The sequence below is a fragment of the Akebia trifoliata genome, chromosome 8 (genome assembly GCF_017979445.1).
Source record: "Akebia trifoliata isolate Shusen 1 chromosome 8, ASM1797944v1, whole genome shotgun sequence".
In the NCBI taxonomy this organism is placed as follows: domain Eukaryota; kingdom Viridiplantae; phylum Streptophyta; class Magnoliopsida; order Ranunculales; family Lardizabalaceae; genus Akebia; species Akebia trifoliata.
The window spans coordinates 42493768-42517342 of record NC_141382.1 but is presented as its reverse complement, the minus strand read 5'-3'; the positions used below and the strand labels follow the sequence as shown (position 1 = coordinate 42517342).

The 23575-nt window shown below is 33.1% G+C and overlaps 1 protein-coding gene across 2 annotated transcripts; it reads right to left on the bottom strand.

Annotated features, from left to right (window-relative positions):
• Positions 1–11579: 11579 nt before the first annotated feature.
• On the bottom strand, positions 11580–21934 carry LOC147396935 (putative calcium-transporting ATPase 11, plasma membrane-type). Of its 2 annotated transcripts, XR_015181099.1 has the most exons (9): positions 21539–21934; positions 19679–19733; positions 17660–19590; positions 17413–17568; positions 13955–14126; positions 13534–13835; positions 11976–12294; positions 11754–11836; positions 11580–11686 (listed from the first exon to the last, which is right to left on the bottom strand). XR_015181099.1 is itself a non-coding variant. In XM_086452257.1 (7 exons), exons 1-7 carry the CDS (start codon positions 21710–21712, stop codon positions 11989–11991), a joined length of 3096 nt encoding a protein of 1031 aa, XP_086308383.1. In that variant the 5' UTR covers positions 21713–21934; the 3' UTR covers positions 11895–11988. The 2 variants fall into 2 exon arrangements, 1 of the variants encoding a protein (XP_086308383.1); XM_086452257.1 differs by lacking the exons at positions 11580–11686; positions 11754–11836 and having other exon boundaries at positions 11895–12294.
• Between the last annotated feature and the right edge of the window lie 1641 nt (positions 21935–23575).

Genomic DNA, 23575 nt, shown 5'->3' with positions numbered 1-23575 from the left:
TCAACACTTTTAAGTTGTGAAATGCAGATTTTATAGCCATTTTGATGTATATATATATATATATACAATCAACAAATACACCCCAAAAATCCAACACTTTAGTTGTGAATGCAGATTTTATATCCATTTATATATATATATATATATATATATATATATATATATATATATATATAGATACTAATGTTAAGAGAACTCTAATAGAGATTAATCGAGTAATGGGAGAAAATATATTAAAATAACCTATTTTTTCTTTTTGCCTAAATCCTTTGACTATTAATCTTGTCTTAATTTTTTTTATACTACATGTAGACATGAGAATATTTATCTTTAAACATCAATACTACATTATTTGGAGTCGTCACTAATTTTTTTTTTGGAAATGGACGTGAATAAACACCAGAATCAATTTTTTAGAAAAATCATTTTTCATGACATTTTAGTAACTCTCATTTATGAAAAATATATAGTTTACCCAAGATTTAAGAAAATGGATTTGATTAGAGAATGGGGAAGGTGTTAAACACCTCATTTTCTCCACCTAAGGTAATTATCTGTTAAATTTAGTCATTTTTTAAAAGATTTACATAACAAGGCATGATGAGATGCATGAAGTGGGTGTGTGTACATAGTGAGTATATACCTCTTTGAAAGAGAGTTTAATTTTAGTGTTGACATGAGAAATATCCTATGGAAGAGGATATCCCATGAAATCATCACATTTTACATGAGTTGAAATGTTGGTTTAGAATTTTAGAGAAATTTTATAAATGGTATTCCTTTATATTCATAACCTTAAATGCATGTATGTTTGACTAAAAACTTAGTGTTTCAATTCTATTGAGAGAGTTACACGTTTATTCATCATGGTCAAGTATGTGTGGTGTTTGTGCATAGTGTACATATAATGCATGAGAGGAAAATAGATTAAAAAATGACTTCAACTTCTATCATTTCGACCAAACTGCCTCAAGCCTAAGGTTGAGGTTCAATCTACTCAGGATGAAGGAGGGTCTCCATTACATTCTAAAGGTTTCTAAAGAAAAAAAAATAAAGGGATAGAAGAAGAAAATGCAGCTTAAAAGTAAACTACATCTTAACCCACCTTGTCTCTTGATAGTCTTAATCCTTGAGAGATGAACTTGAGGGTTGAGTAATGTAGTTAAGGGTTGAGTGAGTTAAAGGTTGGAAGATGAGAGAATGTGTAGGGATATTGATAGAGCTTTAGGTTGAGAGATGGGGGCTTAAGAGCATGCCTTATTTATAGAAAATAAGGGTATTTATAGAGTTTTTAGAGAATTTTTGAGGATAAAGTGGTCCAATCCTAAAAACAAAAAGAATGGACATGATGTTTAGATTATTTCTTTTTGGATTTTTTGTTTGTATAAAGGTAAATGTGACATTTGTGAAGAAATCCTAAAAACATTCTTTGATCTTCGATTTTTTAATAAATAGAGGTGAGATAACAAAAAATACTTTTCAAAAGGGTGAGTAGATGAGTGACATGTGTAAAGGTGAAGTGGTAAATGAAAAGTAGACCTTAATTCATTTGTAAATAACTCATCAAATAAGGGTGAATGTATATTTTTGAAATAAATTAATGAGAGAGTGAGTAGAAGAATGACATATGTAAAGGTGAAGTGGTAGGTAAAAAGTAGACCTTGGTTCATTAATAAATAACTCTTAAAGCGATGGTGGATGTATATTTTTGAAATAGACTAATGGGAGAGCTCTATGTATGTACTTGAATATTCTCACCTTTTGAGAGTATGATTGGATGTTCTATCATCTTTAGAGATTTTTACCAAAGATCAAAGTGTCTTTTTAGTTTGATTACACTTTTTTAGAAGGGTATTCTTGGATTTTCACAAGAGGAGTTGACACCCTCCAATTAGATTAGAGCATTGGCTATTGGAGTCTTATGAGAGATCAACATGTGTTATCTTTTGAGGGGGTGCAAGGGAATATATTTAGAATGGACTTGGTATTGGACTTAGAATGGACTTAGGTTTAGATTTTGATTATGGACTTGAGTTATGGATTTTGGGTATTAAGGCTAGGTTTGAGAGTAAGCTTAGTGTGGACTTGACTTATGGATTTAGGTTATGGATAATGGGTTATGGACTTTGGATATTAAAGTTAGGTATGAGAGTAGGTTTAGTATGGACTTAGCTTATGGACTTACGTTATGGATAATGGGTTGATTAATGAAGAGTGAATACGAAATTGGGTCGGTCTATGATTAGGAATGTGGATATGAAATTAGATTGAATTAGAAACAAGGTAAGAGCATGCAAAATAATATAAAATGATACATAGGTGCATGAGGAAATGTGTCAAGTGGTAATTTTTATGCAACGTGGGCCCATTGAAAGGTTTTGGATTTTTAATCGAAATCCAGATTTTTGAAAATTCCTAATAGTTCGTGCAAATTAGGGTGTCTGCATTGCCATCTGATTTTAGTTTCTTTTTGAAAATCCATTTATATCCTATAATCTTACAACCTAGAGGTAATGATACTAAATCTCAAGTTCTATTAAATGTAATGGATTCTATTTCATCATCCATAATTTCTTTTCAAAATACACTATCTAAAGATGTTATAACTTCTTTATAAGTCTTAGGATCTATTTTTAAAACATAGGTATAAAAATCTGGACCAAATTATAATGTAGATTATTTCTTGGTCTATTACTTTTCCTAAGTTCTAATTCTTTATTGTTTTGTCATTTTCTTAATACTTGTTTAAAATGAGTTTCATTTTTGAAATCAGAAACATTATCTGTAGGTTGAAGTTTTTCAAAGACTTGTGCTTTGATATATTCAATAATAACATTATCATCCAAATTTAAAAGATAACAAGCTTTATTATTTTGAGCATATCTTATGAAAGCACACTTATTTGTTGTAAAGTTTAATTTTCTAATTTTGTCATTTGATTTTCTGGCATAGGCTAAATAACTTCAAACTCGCAAATATTTCAAATTAACTTTTCTATTTTTTCACAGTTCATATGGTGTTTTGTTAACTTTATAATATGATATTCTATTTAAAATATGACATACAGAATACAAAACTTCACCCCATAAATTCATAGGTAAATCATAATTTAAAAGCATATAATTAATCATTTTTATTAATGTGTTATTTTTACGTTTTACTATATCATTTTGTTGAGGTATTCTAAGAGTAGAAGTTTTATGTATAATTCCAAAATTTTCACAATAAACAATAAAATCATTATCAAAATATTCCCCTCCTCTTTTACTTCTTAAAATTTTAATTTTCTTTTCTAATTGATTTTCTATTTCTGTTTTATATAATTTAAAAGTTTCAAAAGCATCATTTTTATTTCTTAACAAGTATATATAACAGTATCTACTAAAATTATCAATAAAAGTAATAAAATACTTTTTACCATCTCCAGTTAGCATATCATTTAATTCGTATAAATCTGAATGTATTAATTCTAAGATAATAAAAGTTCTCTCTACACTATGATGTGATTTATTTATTATTTTAGATTAAACACAAATATGAAATTTATCATCATTTTCCTTATTAAATTTATGTACTAAGTCTAATTTCATCATATTCTTTATAGTTTGAGAATTTAAATGCCCTAGTCTAGCAAGCCACAAATCAAAAGACTCAACAATATAAACAAAAATACTATCATTGATTATATTCAATTTAATCATATTTTTTACAATATCTTTTGCCAATGAAAACATCATCTTTGGTCAAAATCAGTTTTCTAAAATGAAAGACTAATTTGAACATATTTTTTGTTTAACATACAAGTAAAAATTAAATTCTTCCTAATTTCTGGAGCATGAAGAACATTTTTTAACAAAAGAATTTTTCTAGAAGTTAGTTTGAGTTTCATAGTACCAAAGCTCACAATCTTAATGGTAAAAGAATTTCCCATGTAAAATTATCTTTAATCTTGAGTTTTGTAAGATTTGAAAGCAGATATATCAAATGACATATGTCGTGTTGCATCTGAGTCGATCCACTAATGTCCTTTCATTTCAACCATATTTACTTAGACACAACGACAATCACTACATCCTCTACCATGTTAGATTCGATTTTTGATTTCTTTTTTTTTTTTTATAATCTCTTCCAAAATGTCATTTTTCTTCATTCTTTTTTAACTAACCATTACCATTTTTTCTGATAAATTTCTTGAATGATTTTTTATTGGTAAAATGTTTGTTGTCTTTTCTCTTTTCTTGAATTACAGATTCAACTATGTGAGCCTTAATAGATTCAAAGTAATCATCTTTTCTATCTCTGATCTTATTTTCTTTTTCTATTTTTAAATCTTTGAAAATCTCATTTAGAGTTTGTAAATACTTATTGTGAAACAGAGCTTTTCTATAATTTTTCCAACTGGGTGGTAATTTGAAAATAATTGCACCTATTTGAAAACTTTCAGGAAGTCTAATATTTTCTTCCTTCATCTCAGTAACAATAAATTGCAACTCTTGAACTTGTTCAAGAATAGATTTATTTTCTGTCATTTTAAAATCAAAGTATTTAGAAATTAAAAAAGCTTTTGTACCCGCATCTTCGATTAAATATTTTTTCTCTAGTGAGTTCCATAATTCTTTGGCAGTTATGCACTTGCAAAATGAGTTGAACAATTTGTTAGTCATCGTATTGAGTGCAGGGTCCTGACAATCTAGATCATCATCTTGCCATTTTCGTTGAGTGTCGATTTATTCAGAAGTTGCATCCGTTGAAATAGTTGGATATGATGTTGTAAGAACATACACAACCTTAAATTGACGGAGAATAACGAATACCTTTTGATGTTATCGTTTGAAATTCGACCCATCAAAACGATTAAGTTTCATAAGGTCTTGATTCATAAACTTGATGCGTTGTGCCATTAGAGCAATACTCTGTTGTCTATAAATTGTTAGTTAATAAAAGTTGAAAATAAATAAGAACATTGCTTTGAGGCACGTAGTAATCTACGTTGTCTTATAGACAAGAGATGCCCCTACTCCGGTTGAACACGAAGATGCAGATGGGTTGCTAGCGAACTTGTCTTTAAGATATAACAGAGCCCAATTTTATTACAACTGTATATTTTTTTTTCAAAATTTACACTATTTTGAGAAAATCTGTCACACAGAATCTCGGATACACGAATGCCCTTTTTTGTAGAAAGTCAAAATTAATCTCCCTCTCTCTCTCTCTATATATATATATAATAGAATTGATCTCTATAAATATAAAACAATTTAAAAAGTCACATCCATTTGTAAATGGATTAAGAAATTCAATATGTATGAAACCCATTGGAACCACTAGGTGCCTATTCGGATCAAAAAGTCCATTAGGCACCTTATGGGCCCCTTTGACACCTTTTGGGTCGATTTTGGAGCCTATCCAAATTGGACAACCCTCTTTTTTAATTTTTCTCTCTCTTATATATATAATAAAAAAGAATTATTAAAATTTTCATATAGCTAAAAACCATTAGGAGCTCTAAAGGAAAGAGTCTCTGGAATGAAGAAAGAGTTGAAAATAAGTTCTTACTTATAGGTTTAAAAATCCCTTCAAAAAATTTAAAAAATAATATGGGATTTACAAATTATTTGAAAAAAAATCAAAAATACTTTTACAATCTTCAATCCATGTGGAAAGATTTCAACTAATAGAAATGCTCTAAATAAAAAATACTTACTTTTACTTTAGCAAAAAAATACACCAATCATAAAGTAACTTTTAAATATCATTTTAAAAATAAAATAAATTAATTTTATTTGAATCAATTCTAAATAAATATTAATTAACATGTATTTTAACACTACAAGCTAGAGATCACCATGCACGGAGCTCTGATCCTACCCTTATTTATTTATTTATTTAGGGAACGAAAGTTGGTAGTTCTGGGAGGGGGCTTCTTTCCCATACTCTCTGTCTCTCTCTCTCTCTCTTCAATTATTATTCACTTCATTTATTTGCAGCAGCTCACTTAACTTGCCAACTTGAGGTTTTCTTGGCTATATTTTAAGAGTCCGACTAGCCTTATTAAGTTAATAAGGATTTCACCCTTGATAAGGGTCTTTGGGTTCAACTTGTGGCATCCAAAAACATGATCCCATGCTTCACAGTTGTAGAGGATAAAATTTTATCAACTTCAAAAAATCAAACTTTCAAAAATATTATTTTTCACTGTTAAATTTTAATTTTAAATGTTTCATAATCTTGGATCAAGTCCAAAACAATTTTTATTTTAATTATTTTTGGATCTGAGTTTTTCCATGAAATCTAGAGCGGTGTGGTGGTGCATTGAGAATATTGTAATTTATTTGAGTAAAATAACCCTTAGTAAGGCTTAAAATCTTATTAAGCTAGTAAGGAAAGAGTTTTTATATTTTAATTTCAAAAGGATTGGTATGTTATTAGTAAAAGATGATGTGTCATTAGAATCTCTCTTATTAAAAATGTTCAAAATACCCTCAAAGACTTGGAGCAACTCCTTCGCAATACCCATCTCTCTATCAATCCCCTCCTAACTAGGGGTGTCAATGAGTCGGTTCCTAAGGAACTTAGAACCATAACTATTATATTTCGTTCGAATTCTGTTCTTGTCGTTTCCAAGTCCTGTTCCAATATAAATGGAATCAAAATCGAAATTGCCAAAAATCACAGGTACCCATTGGTTCAAATTCTCAATAATCAAATGAGAAAAAAAGTATTTCAAATCACTATATATAAAAAAATAACATATTTTCACAAAATTAATAACTTAGTTATACTAAAGATACAAATTAATGATTATTATTTTTTAAATATAAATTTATCTTAGTTAAAAGTAATAAATTTTTAGATGAGTAACTCATTTGGATCTCCAATCAATAATTTATATGAAAAATTGAAGAATTTTATATAACAATTTGAAATAAAAAAAAAAATCTTAAATCATCTATAGCATGAAAATAAATGACAAAGTATATATATATATATTTCATAGAGCCGAAGGGAGACCATGTAAATTACTACTCTTAGAAGGTTTGCCATTAATTCCATTCAATATCTCATTCTCTAATTCCTAAAATTTATAAGCTTTGGGACTCTGAGTTGAGAAATTCTATCATTGGAGTAATGCAACACATCCCCATATAAGCCTTATTAGTTAATTTGAGGACGTGAAAATTAAATAGCCGCCCCAGCTTTTGCATTTGGCCTGTCAATAATTGAGTCCTTGATAAAGCTAGCTTTGTGATATTTGTTGGGATCTCAACCAGCTTTGGTATTGTTGGTCTATTTTCAAACTTCAAATTTTAAATTTGTTTAGAGGAGAAATATTATTGAATGCCATATCATCCATGTGTACCTTTTAACTCCATACATGCCTAGTTTAAAAAGTTCATGAAGCTGATGCTTAGTAGCAAATTCTTATATGTGGACGATCAATGATGAAAATTTCACTTTAATAATTTGTAAAATTTTCAACTTGCATATAGATGATGGAAGACTTTAAGCGTTATGACTTCTCAACCTCAGGTAACTCAAATGAATTAGCTTTCCTATTTTACTAGTATTATTATTATTATAAACAATTAGAAATCCAAAAATCAAGTTCATTAAGCAATGTGAACACTCGTAGGAAAGCTGACCCTAGTATACACTGCTGAAGTATAGGAAAGAGCAGAAATATGAAGTAACAGTAATAATAAATAATGTGATTTTGAATGGCAAAATGATTTCTGTTAGTTGGGGACCGAAGATTTAAATCTCCACGAACCTCAATAAACTTTCTTCCTCAGCCTTCAAAATGTAAAGGCACCTTAGGACATCGTGAATGCGACGTGATTTGACACCTTCAACAAACCTCCATTTTGCCACTTGAATCAGATTTTTATCAATAAGCTCCAACAAGTAACGTTCGACTTTATCTTCCATTAGTTTTGGACATTTTTTGGTTTGCAAATCCCGTATTGATCCACATAAGGCTGGCAACGGACCGGTTCGATACTGAATCAATGCCACTCTAATCGCTATCCGAATTTTTTTCAACATGTACCCCATTTGATTGGATTAATAAATATGTGAATCGAATCCAATTTAGTTCATTTCATCCTTAATCTGAAACCGATCCAAACACATGCCTTTCTTTCAAACTATCAATGTTCAAAAAAATTTAAAAATATAAAATCTAATTTCCAACTACAAATTTAGGGGAAATCAGAAAGATTAAAACCTTATGGGAAATGCTAACGTCCAAAACCTCACGGGAACGTTAGCATTTTCCAACAATTTTTTTTCTTTAATAATACCCTTATTTATTTAGTTAAAAAGATAAAGGTATATTAGTATGTTTACATATTAAATGTTAATTTATGTAATAAATACTTGTCTCTTTCATAATACATGCTAAGGACATTTAATATTTTGAATTAAATATTTTGTTGTAATAAATGATTTAGTTCAATACTACCAAGCATTTATTGTATAAAAAGACTAACATATCCCTATTTTTTTTTTTCATTAAAATACGAAATGAATAGAGTTATTATTGGAAAAAATAAAGTGTTGGAGAATAATAATGTCCTCATAAGATTTTGGATGTTAGTATTCCCCTTTATCTATATGTATTTATATGAACTTAAGCATAATAAAAAAAAATTATTAAACTAAATTTCAATTCGATTTTTTTTGGAGTGGATTGGCATGCATTCAAATCCAATTTTTCATGTTTTTTTGGATTAGACATCAAATATATTTCAGATCATTGTCAAAATTAGATCCACAATTGAATCAATTGTTTTGTAGGGATCTAAAAGTCTTCTAAGAGAACACAAAAGTAAAGAAAACAATATTTTAATTCATGGGACGGATCGTCATAACTTAATGCTAAGTATATCAATGCACTTTTGTCCCTTTTCAAAAAGCAACACTGTGTTTGGATAGAGCTTTTTGACGACTTCTGCTCCTGCAGGAAGCTAGCAAACTTTTGGATAGGATTTTGTTCTTGCGTGGAGAGATTTTTAACTCTTTGTTGAGAAACTCCAAAAACCTGTTCTTCAACAGAGAGATGTATCTACAAAGGGCACAAGGAACTTGCTTTGGAGAGCACTTTTGGTCACATAAGGTTTGTTTTTTTATCGACAGAATATATAGTACTTTTGTAAGGTTAGAATTGTTTTTATAATTAATTTAACTGGTTGTTTATAAAATTTCTAATAAATGGTCTAGTTTTACTAGTGGTCAATAAAGAGAGTTGTTGTTGCCACGCCAACTTTTACTAGTGCTACACCAATTCTTATGTAAATCACCAAAGAGTTGCATACAATTGGTGAGGCATTAGTAAAAGTTGGTGCGGCAATGGTAACTCTTAATAAAATGTAATTGCGATTTTATAATTTAAAAGTAGTATATTCAAAATACTCTCTTGATGTGGTATGTGTTAGAACCATAGATCTTTTTGCCTTGGGATACACAACTGCACATATGTATGGGGATGTGCAGATGATTATCCCGAGGCAAAAGATCTATGGTTGAGAATTTTGAGTATTTCACGTGGTTATTGAGATTTCCTAACAACCCAAGATCATTAGATGAGATTTCCATGGTTATTTCAAACCTACTTTACAAGTTCTCAAACCAGATTATTACTTGATAGAAAATGGAAAGATAGACTATATCATTCTGTTGTTAAAGATGTTATAAATCAGATAATGGAGTTTATAATACCGATATAATGTCATGTGGGTGAAAATGGGAACCCTTGAATCGTCTTCTCCATCCATTTAAAGCGCTTCCTCGACCAAGAATTGTCTCAAACACAAAGCAAACAGCCTTGCTCTTGAAACCCTAAAGTTTTTCAACCATGGTTCTGGTTCATGACAAAAAAAACACTTGGCTCCAATGGCTAAGATTCAACGATCAGGATAATATTTTGAGAGATTTACCGGGGGAAATTATAACGGCACCCCCACAAATTGATAAGGGCAACCCTGGATAATTGAAAAGTGGCGGATTTAATGTAAGATTAGAGCACCCCACGGAAAACATTAATGTCGACATAGAACAAAAAAAAGTCTTCTTTTAGTATTGACATTTTTTATATATGTCGACATTAAACTGTCAACAGTTTCAGAAAAAAATTGGGTTGCTTCCATCTTCAAGGTTAACCTAATAGTGAATCCAATGATACAGTGTTGCCCTTTGTACACAGGGTGGCCCTAATGAATTTCTGAGATGCCTTTATAATTTCCCTGTACTGGGCAGACGTATCGGTTGCAATTTTATTACTAGAACTACCCTACTATATCACGTTTGTGAACTGAACAAACCTAACTTTATGAATTAGGCTAGCATGACTATTAGTAACATAGTAAATCTTACTAAGGGTGAATGGGCCTACATGGATCATCAAATTGGCAATCCAACGCACTAGTCTTTTAAATTTCATGGAAAAACTCAAGATCCAAGAGATCAAAATTTAAAAAAGAATCCTTTTTGAGTTTGATCAAAGGTGTTGACAATGCAATGATTGGCTAAGGAACACCCAAATTTAAAATTAAAATTCAATGGCAAAAATAAATTTTATTTTTTCAGAATTCAAAGAATTTTGTCTGTTATGACCCTTGGCATCAGATCATGCTTTTGAATGCCACAAATTGATGTGATTAGGATCCACTCCAAGGTATGTAAAGTTACAAATTAATCCCATCAATTTGAATTTTATAACGTGAATCCCTTTTACAAGGTTTGCTGGGTAACAAACTTGATAAAGTAAGGTTTGATGGATAACAAACATCATAAAGTACAGTTCGCTTGGAGCTGTTAGAACTCCAATTTTGTAATAAAAATGCAACAGTTAGGTATGCCCGGGTAAATCTCTCTAATGTTTTTATGTGAAGGTCCTGAGCATAAGTGGTCCAAAAGTTCATAGGATCAATGTGTGGGAAAAATACAAAAAAAAGTGCACCTGATAATATTTTGGGGCAGAAAAAATACTCATTAAAAAACAGACTTACCGATAAAAAAAAAAGTGTGTTTCCTCCTCTCCACAGCCTCGTTGGCAATATTTTTTATGTATGACAGAAATTGAGATATCTTGAGGGACCAATACTTGTCAACATGGGCATAGGAATAGACTGAAATTAATGTTTTGATTCTTATTGACAGCTGACAATGGCACAATCATTGTTATAGCTTATGACAGTGATGTGCATCGAAGGGACACACAATTTATTCAGTTGTTGAGCACAAGAAGCATTTCGGCAAAGAGTTTAATACCAAGTACTTCCGTAGTGTTGGGTATGTTCTGAATATAGAGGTTGGAAGGTCAAGAGTAAGAGCATCATCTATCAAAGTATCTATTCTATTAGACCTGTTAAGGATACTGGTCTTCTAAGCTCCAAACCAATTGACACACCTATGAAGCGTGACAACCCCAAAAACTATGATGAGGATGACATCTTAGACAATACTAATTGAAGGTTTAAAATCTTGTTTCAATGAGATGTTTATTCAAGAAAAACATAGTTTCGACTGAAACAATCGATATATTCTGAAATGGAACAAAACTTTGAACCATGATCCTAATAGTTATCAAGAGTCGATTTACACACTCACCTTGCACTTATATCCAGAGAATATTCAGATGTGAATGAACCTTCACTTCCAGCTATTGTAGAAGGAAATTTAAAACCTGGAAAAGCAAGAGAAACTGAGAATGGATTTATGGCAGATACAGTAGTTGTAATTTGTAAACAAACCTTCACTGAATATTCGAAGCTGAAACCGACACCAGCGCCATTGTATCAAAGTTACAAAAAGGGAGTGGACATCAACTCTGTCTCTACTCTAGGCATATACATGGCACCCACCCACACAAAAAAATTGTATTTACAACAGAGGAACCAAAACAACACTAGGATTGAATGTGAATATATGATAGCAGCCCAAGCCATTAGATACAAGGAAATTGATGGATATACCTTTCTGTATAAGTTAATCCAGTTTCAATGCCTTGCGTTCATGTTGTACTATATTGAGGAAATATGACCAATTTATTACATCAGTGGGAATACGCTTCAATATAACTGCACCGACCATACTTACAGATCCTATAAGGATGCTGAGAAACCACAATTGCCAGCTTAGAGGTACAGTGCTTGCAACGGTTCCAAGGAACTCGACTATTATCACTTGGAAAGTGATTATGGAGACCACGATGGTAATGAAGACCGGGCTGTTGAACATGCCATTGAAAACATTTATCTTTTCTATCTCACGGCTGTTTATTTCATTGAATATCTGTTAGGATAAGAACAGGGAAGAAAATAAGACTACTCAGTGTTTGGTCTTTGGAAGTTTCAATGGCTTAACCAGAAATCATGTAGTAAGACACTAGAACATTATAAATGAACATATAAGGGTGACGGAAAATTATTTGAAATCGATATGTTAAATATCTTAGTTCAAACTGTTTAAAATTTGCAGCAATAATTTGAAAAAAAAAAAGAAGAAAAAAAAAGAAGGAATTTTACATAACATATTGCATAACATTTTTTTTTTTTTTTGAAGAGGAAAATAGTAAGAGAGAGAAGTGGTTTGGCCTCTACTTGGTTCATCTCCCTCTTCTCCAAAGAAACAAGAAAGAAATTATATAACGGCCATCAGAATAACTTAAAAAGATCACTCAGCCCCCACTTATGACTCAATAACTAAACTTATAAAATAAGAATATTCTTAACAAAAATGTTTCGTGTGAATGACATGTAAAACTTTTCATATCAATACCCATTGAAAAACGTTTCGGGTTAAATTTTTTTTTGCTAGGCAAACAAGGTGGTTAGTTGTCAACGTGGAAGCAGGTTCAATGGGATTTGAAACTAGGTTATAGGATGAATACTACACATGCCTCTTGGAATATTAGCTAAGTTGGTGCCTTCTCTCTCTCTCTCTCTCTCTCTCTCTCTCTCTGTGAGTGTGTGTGATTTGAAAATAAATGAGTTTCTAGTCGTGGAACATCCAATGTGTGACTTGAACCAAACAAATATTGAACCAATCCCTCAACCCTCTATATAAATTGCTTCTACATGAACCTCTATCTAGATGGAACAACATTAAATGGGGAGATTCTTCTCCCTTCTTTAGATAGACGATAAAGAATCTTTGTTTTTCTTTTTCTCCCTGACTCGTGATCTTTGAAACTGAACATATGGATACTTCTTTTGTTTGGTTGTTTTCTTCAACTCAAATGTTGGGTAAAACTGGCAATAATTTCTTCTCCACATAATGAAATGATTCGTTAAACATTCTGAGACGTTCCTAGTCATATGATACATTCAAAATTAAGTATAGATCTTTTCAATACATACTGAAATATTTCAGCATACATTTAAAATTTCAAAACATATAGGAATTTTTGGGTCCGGATTGTAAAAAAAGCAGAATGTTTTCAACCACAGCATTCCAAGACTTTGATCCATGTATAGATCATATGGTGCAGATCATATATAACAATTTGAGATAAAGTCTTCAAATTCATACCTGGCAAAACACAAAAGAATTGAATATGAAGGTATTGAGAATAGAATCAGCATCAGAACCACTAAGTTTCAAAAGCCGCTTCCCGTCGAAATTGAGAACTGCAAGGATAACCAATTGATAAATACTCTGACCAATAATATTCTTCCACATGTTCAGGGTGATGAAATTTGCACCCCTGTCAACTGGAAGTTTTTTCATTAGTATGTCGTTTGGAGGAGGTTCTGTAGCCAACGCCAGTGCACCGAGTATGTCCATAATCATGTTGATCCACAGCAATTGAACGACAGTAAAAGGAGCATGTCCTGATAATTAAATGAAAAATTAGGATTGTTATTTACATACTTCCAAGCAAAGAACATTTTACTTGACTGTACCCTAGAGGATGATTATAAAAAAATCTTAGCTTTAGGGACCAACACACCTGAGATGCATGCAGAAACAAAATTGATCATAAGAGAAACAAGATTAACTGTCAACTGGAACTGCACAAAATTTTGAATGTTCACGTAAACAGCACGGCCCCATTTAGCTAGATTTACAATAGTTGTAAAATTATCATCCATTATGATGACATCTGCATTTTCTTTCGCAACCTGTCAATTAAATCAGCAAAATATAAGATTAAGGACAAAAAGAAATTTAGAAAACAATACATGAATGGATTAAGCAACAAAGTAGAAGGTGTCTACATTTCATAATCTTGAAAGGCATTTAAGGTGAAACCATGCCTAACATGACAAATACCATTTACAAGCTTTGTTCCCTAGTATAATAGTTTTTTATAAGCCATTAGTTGCTTGTACTTCGTAGAGCATTCAAATATAAGTATGGATCCTGCTTGTGCTTCATTGAAAAAATAATTGACAACACACGAAATAGTGTCAATATTTACTACTTGGTATATATGTTTTTTCATAAGTACTTGATCCGCAGCTAAATTCATCACCAATGACAGCCAATAGATAACTTTTAAAGTGTAACCAGAAACCTCTTTACATTTTTTATATATAACTCTTAACATTTTACAAAAAGAAGAAAAAATAACGAAAGGGAAAAGGCAAATAACAAAATTGCACCAGCAAACTCAAACCACTTTACATTTAAAGTCTCAAGATTCCATGTTTTGTCAAAGCACTACCTTATTGTTTCATGACATCATGATAAGCAAGAACAAGATGATTAGACGATGAAGAAAAATCGTGATTTTCATTAAAAATATAGGATAATCTCCAAGGAATTTCCCCCCCACAATAAGATTTCCCAAATTCAAGGCCTCAATCATTTGCCATAAAGAAGGGAAATTTTTTCTTTCATTCTTCAAATAGCAACACTTAGGGGGTACAATACAAAAACAATCTTCCCTCTTTGTACATAGATAAGCCCCATGTTCCCACAGCTCTCTAGAATGACAAGGGTTCAAAATTTAAAGTTTGAGTTTGCTCACACCATCTTTAAGACAACTCCACGCAACATGAGAATAATGGCCAGACTTTTTAAACCAGATCATTTCTCAAATTGTAAAAGTGGTTAGGTTCAGCATGAAAACTTTCCATATATGCTTAAAGGGGCCTACAACTTTCAAAGTTGACAAGAAGGTCTGTAAAAATCAAAGTTGGGCTTATGTAAATTCGTGCCATTGATTGGGGTAAGCCTATTATGGTTTGGGTTTTCACAAATAAACCCCACAATCTAAATGAAGTCAAGTGATCCACATATTAAGTATTGGACCCTACACCCAAATAAATGGGTTTGGTCCACCAACAATCCTTAAAATTGGATTTGGACAAATTTAGCTTTTAGATAAACCAATCAAAGCTCTTTAAGTTGGAGCATAATTGAAAAGATAAATTATCTTAAATTTACAAATACCAAAGTCTCCCTCATTTGGAGGGTATATGGATCACTCTCCCTCAGAAGATAGAAACTCTCCCTCTAGAGAAGAAGAAGCTCTCAAGCCCTCCTCCAAAGAAGAAAGAAAGTTCTTCAAGAGACTCAGACTCCGATTAAAGAGAAGATCAAGCTTAAAGCCCTTCTCCGGAAGTCAAAAAATCATTCTCAGTCATTAAAACGCGAAGCTCGGAGAGAAGAAAATCTACAGAAACTTCTACAGGAGATCAAGTACAAACAAAGACACCGTTAAAGCAACTTTCTCAGCCGATCACGCACGAACCCTGGAGAGAAGAAAGCTACACTCACGTCACCATCTTTATTTTGAATTTGACTATTAATCAGAAGATAACATTGAGATTTGTATCTCCTTTTTATCAAAAAATTAATAAAATCATTTGCGGTCTTGTTTCACAAATCTCAAGGTAGATTTTTGAAATTTGTTGTTGACAATATCTAAAAAGTATTTTCTTTTTCTCAAAAGTGTAGAAGAAAATGCTTCCATAGCACTATTGTCGACATTTGTTTCTTCTATTCAAGAGATACTCTTTACGAAATCCCATATCTATTTTGCGGTTTTGGAGAACATAAAACCAGCCGCAATGTGTGGTTGTATAGATGTAACCAGCCAAGAACGGATCATAAAGTCATTAACAAACCAGTAAGGGTAAATAGTGTTAGTCAGTGCAGGTGGAATGTCCACCTTTGTGAGGTAACCGATCTTTTCTCCTCCACCAATAAACATTTCGACTGATCGGGCCCAAAGAAGATAATTAAGACCATCTAATTTCAAAGTGGTAATTTGGATGCCTGAAAAGTCGGTCGAGTGAAAAGGAAGATTGCCCGATCCATCTCTATTACGGTGATCGAGGAAGAAGACGTCTTGGAGGCTATCAAAAAATCGATGTGCTTTGGTTTGAAAGGAGTTCAAATAAGAAACTGATCGTAGCACCCTAACGTTGGCAATACACGATTGTAAAAGGCGTGGAAGGTGATCAAACACTGCTGAAGAGGACTTGAAAAACCATCAACTCAATCGCAGGGCACCAAGAAGCAGTCTTGTGGCTGCTGTAATTCTCAAACAACAAGGTTGTTGTAATTGCAGCCTCCAAACAATAGGTTTGTTGTTGTCGTACCCCTCAAACAGCAAGCTGTTGTGATCACAACCTCCAAACAACAGGCTTGTTGTTGTCAAACCCTCAACAGCAAGTTGCCGTGATCGTGGCCTCCAAACAGCAAGTTTGTTGTTGTCGCACCCCTCAAACAACAAGTTGTTGTGATCGCAGCCTCCAAACAGTAGGTCTGTAGTGATCGCGCAGCTCCCAAATAGCAGATCTGCTATGATCGCAGCCTCCAAACAGCAGGTCTACTGTGATCGCAGCCCCCAAACAGCAAGCATGCTGTAATTGCAGCCCTTTAGGGTGGTTACAAGACTCTATCGCATGGTACAATTAGGGTGTGAAGCACAAAAAACAAAAAAAATAGAAGGCGAGAGTTTTTTGGAATTGTAGCAAGGTTGGGTGTTGGGGGGTGATGGAGGTAGGCTCTGATACCAAATTAAATTGAGAGAACAAAAAATTAATTAATTACAAAGCCCTAATTAGGCTTTAAAGGGATTACATAGTCTAATAAGTGAAAAAGACTAAAAATGACAAAAGACATAAAATACTAATAAAATAGAGTTATTCAATAGTTCCTATAGACTAGACCAGCTCTTAATTGTGTCAAAGGGATAATCTAAGCCTTCAACCTAGTTCTCTAAAATCAAAGTCAGCCAATTCAATCGCCAGATGAGAGGTGGTGCACAATGCTGAACAAGAGCACTCTTAAATCACCTTCTCGTCTCGAATAGATGTAATTTATTCCCTTCGTAAATACAAAAAAATAAATAAAAATAAAACATAAGCAAGAAAGGAAATACAGGAAGACATCATTGTCAGTCTATTGAGAGGTACTAATATCACACAGATATGTTAAATACATAGAACAAACCTCTGTTCCTGCAATACCCATAGCTAGTCCAATATCTGCCTCATGCAGGGCGGGGGCATCGTTGGTCCCATCACCAGTCACTGCAACAACTTCCCCGGACTTCCTCAACTGGGCCACCAAGGTATGTTTGTCCGAAGGCAAGGATCGAGACAAGACCTGTTAATATGATCTTAGCATTTCAAAAAGTTTATTCTTCGCCTAATTAAAGTCAAATGCAAAAGATGTCTAATCCAAATGAAGCAGGAACCTGAATCTTTGGTATCAACTTCGTCATCTGTTTGGGACTCTTAATACGAAAATCTGGTCCTTCTATGACCAATCCATCATTTGTCAATATGCCACATTCTCTAGCTATGGATTTAGCTGTATTAGTATTGTCACCTGTGACCATTTTCACAGCAATCCCAGCAGCTAAACAAGATTGAATAGCTTCCTTGACTCCAGACCGCAATGGATTCTTAATTGCAACAACTGCTATCAGAGTGTAACCTTCAGTGGGAATGTTTTCTTTACTGGAAGTCTCATCCAAATCCTGAAAAGCCAAGCAGAGAATTCTCAGAGCTTCACAGGCAAAAGCATATATGACACTTATTACATTCTTCATACGAGCTTCTGATAGATTCACGGATGATCCAGTGCTGTCAATAATCTTGTTGCACATCCCTAGTATAATTTCTGGTGCACCATTGGAGAACACTCGATGCACACCATTCGGAAGAACCACAAGCATGGACATCTTCTTCCTAACTGAATTAAAAGGCTCAACCTTCAGTATCTCAGACTCCCGACGTTGGGAACCAAAATCACCCCCTAAAAGCAAGCCAAACTCCAATAATGCCGATTCTGTAGGTGTACCCAAAACAATATTCTTTCCACCTTTGTCTTTCACCACCTCAGAACAAGTATTTTGAAATATAGACTGCAACAAGATGCTCAATACCTCCTTGGATATTGCAGATTCCAGAACATCCCCACCGACAACTTTAGTTTCTTCACAAATCCATATCTTGTCAACCACCATATGGTTGGTCGTCAAGGTCCCTGTTTTGTCTGTGCAAATGCAAGTAGCAGAACCCATGGCCTCACAAGCAGAGAGATGCCTCAGGAGAACTTGATCATTCATTAATTTCTTCATTCCAAAGGCCAGGCTCAGTGTTACAGCCAAAGGTAACCCTTCCGGAACTGCAACCACAACTATAGTCACTGCAACAGCAAAATAATTCAGGAGCTTCAATGCATCCCTCGAAGACCATTCCATGAACTCATTGAGAATTGCCTTTTCAACTAGAAATCTTGCCACCAGAACCACAAACGTTAGTGCAGCAAAAGTAAAACCAATCTTGGCAATAACAGTCACAACACCATTCAACTTCACCTGCATTGGCGTTTCGCCTTCTCCCCACTCAGTCACAGTTTGTATCAGCTTTCCCCATTGGGTTCTCATTCCAACCGACGCAACCAACATCTTACCAGACCCATCTTGCACTTTGGCACCTGATAGAATAAAAGGATTTTCATGGCATACTTCGATAGAATCACTCTCACCTGATAAGCTTGACTCGTCAATCAATAACCTGTAACCACTTAAGAAAATCCCATCTGCTGGAACGTGGTCTCCAGTAAATAGATGAACGATATCTCCAACAACTAAATCATCAATATAAACCCTCTGTCTATATCCATCTCTTGTGACCTGAACAAAAGTCTTGTTCTTCTCTGTATCCAAATCCATGAATTGCACATACTGTTTGTAGTCGTTGATTGAGGTAATAATGACTACAAAGAAAACACATAACAAGATCCCCAACCCATTGTACATACCTTTAGGCCACCCTTCACTGGTAATCCCAAGACCTACAGAAACAATGGCACAGATCATGAGCATAATTAACGATAAATCCTTCAGCGCCTCCCATACAACTTTCAAGAAACTTATTGAAAGTTTCTCAATGAACTGATTGGAGCCATAGATCTGCTGCCTCAAAGGCAATTCGCCTGCACTAACACCTTTTTCGAGTTTGACATCAAGCCTTCTTGCAATTCCTTCAACTCCACTAAATGCTTCCAAGCTTCTCTTATCATGGTCACGAACCATATCTGCAAGTTTGTCCCTGTCAATGTAGAAACCGACTTTTCTAACCTCCTCTGGTGCTTCGTATTTCTTCCGAATAGTAGGATCTGTACAAGAATGTAACGTGTTGAATAACAAGAATTTTTTTTATATAAAAGTTGCAATGAGGGATTTGTAAACTGTTTGAGGTCATACCGTGGATGAATTGTAAGGCTGCTTTCGAAATGAGGACAGCATTACGTAGTTTTACCTAGAAGAAAATAACAAAAAAATAAAAAAAATCAAAGATAATTTGAAGAAAAAAAAATTAAATTGAAAATTAAACAGTTGTGATTATCTGAGAAGGTCTCTCATTCCAATTTCCAAATTCCAACTGCAATTACTAAAATTATTGATACTAATGAAGGATCGTTTTAGAATTTTTACACAATAACAAGTCCCTAATCAATCAATTCAATCGAAATAAATAAAAAATTATGCGGAATTTTACATGAATTGCCTAGGATTTTGAAACCAATTATAAATAAAACCCTATCGAAGAATCTTAATAAATCAACCAATGAGTGTTGGACATAGTGGCCAGGGCCTCCCTCCAAAAAGGGAGAGGTCCCTGGCTTGCTTGGTAAGTATGGTTTGTGGGGGTACTGCATGTACTTGGGGGGATTTGAGTGAGATATGGTGCTTTAGGAGACCAATTGCCTTTCTGCCTAGTTGGGGTATATAGTCTGGACAACCTATCATAAAAAATATAAAAAAATCCTAATAAAACTGGAGAGATTCTATTGGCACCCCAATTTCTTATATTATTTATCACACCTCAATTAATGAGATTAAAACACACTCTTCAAACATTACAAAGGTTTCCCTCAAGAGACTTTTCCTAAAACGTGCGGAACTTATGCCAAAATTCCGGTTTTGGTACACCGGTCATTTTAATTCCCAAAACATGTTTTTTCAGTGAATTTGTCATTTTTATAATCAACGAATTCAGCGAGATCACTGATATTTTTATCAACAAATTCATAGATTATAAAAGTTAGAAATTCACTGTAAAAGCATGTTTTGGGAATTAAAATGAACTGTGTACCGAAATCAGAATTTCGTCATATTCAATGCATGAAATGAAGATTCACTCTTGGCTCAAATTACAATCTCATTTGAAAACATTATAAAACTCATTCAAACAATTTCAGTAGTTTTACTAGTATGATTAGGCTCATATAAAATCCTAAACCCAAAAAATAATAATTTACAAACAAAAATGAGAGAGCTTCTATTGGCACCCCAAATTTGACTTATTCTTAACCATTCCTTTATTTTCTTTACTTTTAATTGAGGTGTAATAAGTAAAAGTTGGGGTGCTAATAGCAGCTATCTAAAACTAAAGAATCAAATCCTAAAGTCCTACAAGACTAAACTACTAAAATAGAAACCATATTTGATCTCCGCAAATAAAATATAAATAAAACTTTTTTAAATTACTATACCCCTACAACTAATAAGAATTAGTCACAAACCCCTATAATTCTTATAATTGTGAATAAAGCCAGACCAAACAAATAAAATCCTTAGGAAAAAAGATAGAGCTGCTATAGTCAACCCAACTTCCTAAATAATTTATCACACCCCAATTAAAGATTAAAACACAATCTTCAAACATTACAAAAGTTTTCCTCAAATTATAATCATAACATTACACATATGGTAACTCTCGTTCAAACAATTTAGGTAATGTTTACAAATATGATTAATTTTAAATAAAATCCTAAACCCAAAAATTAGAAATCTAGCATGAGAAATCTTCCATCGGCATCCCAACTTTTACTTCTTCTCAACCATTCACTTATCTTCTTTATTTTCAACTTTCAATTGATATGTAATAAGGAAAAGTTGGGGAGCAATAGCAGCTCAAAAAAAAAAAAAAAATCTTCATCTCAGCTAGAGTTGCAGATCGTCTTAAATTCGAATAGATCACATAGTAAAGTTAACATAAGCTCTAATCGAATTGATTTTTTATGTCCTATTAGAATAAAAGAGGAAATCTAGAAATCTAACCTTATTTGTACGCCTCATTGCTTGGGCTTCGTATCTATGGGACAAATTTGCGGTAAATCGAAACCTCCTTTTTGGATTCTTGCTGATTCCAACTAAAGATCTCCATCTCTTTAATGCTTCTTCGGAAGAGTTCTTGTGTTTAATCTCCAAGTTCTTGTTCAAATCACCTTCCATTGGAAACTCAAAGAGAGAATTTTCTTCGACAGACGGACAGACAGTCACAGAAGTATGGCCAACGCAAAGTCAACCATTGCGAAAGCTTTCAAATTTTGTGATTTAGTACCATCCCCTAATGCATCCTCAAAGTTTGGTGCTCATAATCAGTCCTGACCACAGTTCTCCGCATCCATGGTTTCAAAACTCGATTTGGCGTCTCGTTTAGTCAATGGACGAGTTGTCTCGGATGAGATAAACCTTAAAAAAACCTAATTATTTTAATCAAAATCTATAAAATCCCAGTTGACTGGGTAGAGTTTTACAGACTCGATCGAGATTTTCAAAATATCGTCTGAGACATCTCATTTATCTCGTGAGATGGCTGAGACACCATATTATTACCTAATGATTCAAAAAGATGGGCGAGTCATCTCAATCTCGAACAAGATTTAAAAAAGCACTCCTCACTCCTCGTGACTTTAAAACTTTTAGACTCGAGCAAACATCTACTCAATTCAACTACTGAGTCGACTTTGGCCAGTCTTTAACTATCTAACAACTATTTATAAGATGAGTCTTGATAATCTGGCACTCTAAAACTTAATGTTCTTCATACGTTCCCTAACATGACAGTGATAGAACCATAGATTTTTGTTAGATAATAGAGACAAATGAATGGACAGTGGAAAAAACAAAAATAAGAACACACAAATTTACGTGAAAAATCTTTCAAAAAAAATCACGGGCGGAGGGAAGAAAATTTACTATGTCAAAACTGAATAATACCATACAGAATTCGGCCGTGCAACATATACATAAAAGGGAAACCCTAAAACATAATAGGTCCATACTGCAGGGGCTCCGCCCCCGCACCCCCAATACAGAACCCCAAAAAAAAATTTCATTATTTTATTTCACCACAAAATGTCGTATCGCAAATCTTTCGGACTGGGTCAATTAGAATCCAGGTCACAAACCCAACAATTTTTTTTCCTTTGGAGAGCGTTCAAAGAGCCTTAGGTTTTGTAGCATCATTTTATCATCAATCTTATAAGATTTAAAAATAGGAAAGTGCTATTGACCCCCACTTGTTGCTTTAACCCACTATGCTTGTGGGTGTATTAGTAAAAAAAAAAATTATACTAGTTTAACCCACCGATTTATTTTAAAACTTAAAAGTAACCTACCAAACATTTCAATAATTTTCAAAGGATAAGTACTGCACAATTCCAAAAAGATTCGGTAATAACATACATAATGTTTTTTCACATGGGATCACATGTAAGGAATTGTTTGGTATGTAACTAACAAGCTAAGAAAGATAAATTTGGTAGAAACATATTTTAAAAAAAATACACTATCATATGGTAATTGTAGACACCCCAATTTCCATGGGTCCGCCTCGAAAAAGGGTCCATGGGCTTATAGATTATCTTTTTTATTCATTACATCTTTGCATCTCATTTTATCGCACCCATTTCTAAACCCAATTTATATTATAATTATAATTATGCGGTTTTTCAGTCTGAAGATCACTGCGACTTAGATTTGGAGTCGTCACCATTCTTTTTTAGAAAAGAATGTGAATGAGCACCTTAAAAATAATTTTAAAAAATCATTTGAAACTATTTTTAGTTTCAAGGCTACATACTAGTTAAGAATCAAGAAAAAATGTTGGGCCGCTCAAAATAGGGCTTCTCCCAATGAACATGAAGATTTGGTAGTTAGTTACGTAAATTTTAATTAAGGTTACTGAGTGATGTGAATCAATTTTTATTAAACCTAAAAGGAAAGAATTGGTGTTGAAATCCAACCCCTATCTTATTGTGTGTCCTCCCCATAAGGTTGTCTTCTAGTCTAAAGATAACAGTGCGCTCAATA

Bases quoted from the DNA above. Each gene is read 5' to 3' on its own strand.
- LOC147396935 (XM_086452257.1), bottom strand. From the start codon at position 21,712: ATGGAAGGTGATTTGAACAAGAACTTGGAGATTAAACACAAGAACTCT. The intron at 19,591-19,678 runs GTATGACCTCAA...ATTCTTGTACAG, and splicing joins AGCCTTACAATTCATCCACG to ATCCTACTATTCGGAAGAAA. The intron at 13,836-13,954 runs GTGTGTTGGTCC...TTTAATTATCAG, and splicing joins TGTTTCTGCATGCATCTCAG to GACATGCTCCTTTTACTGTC.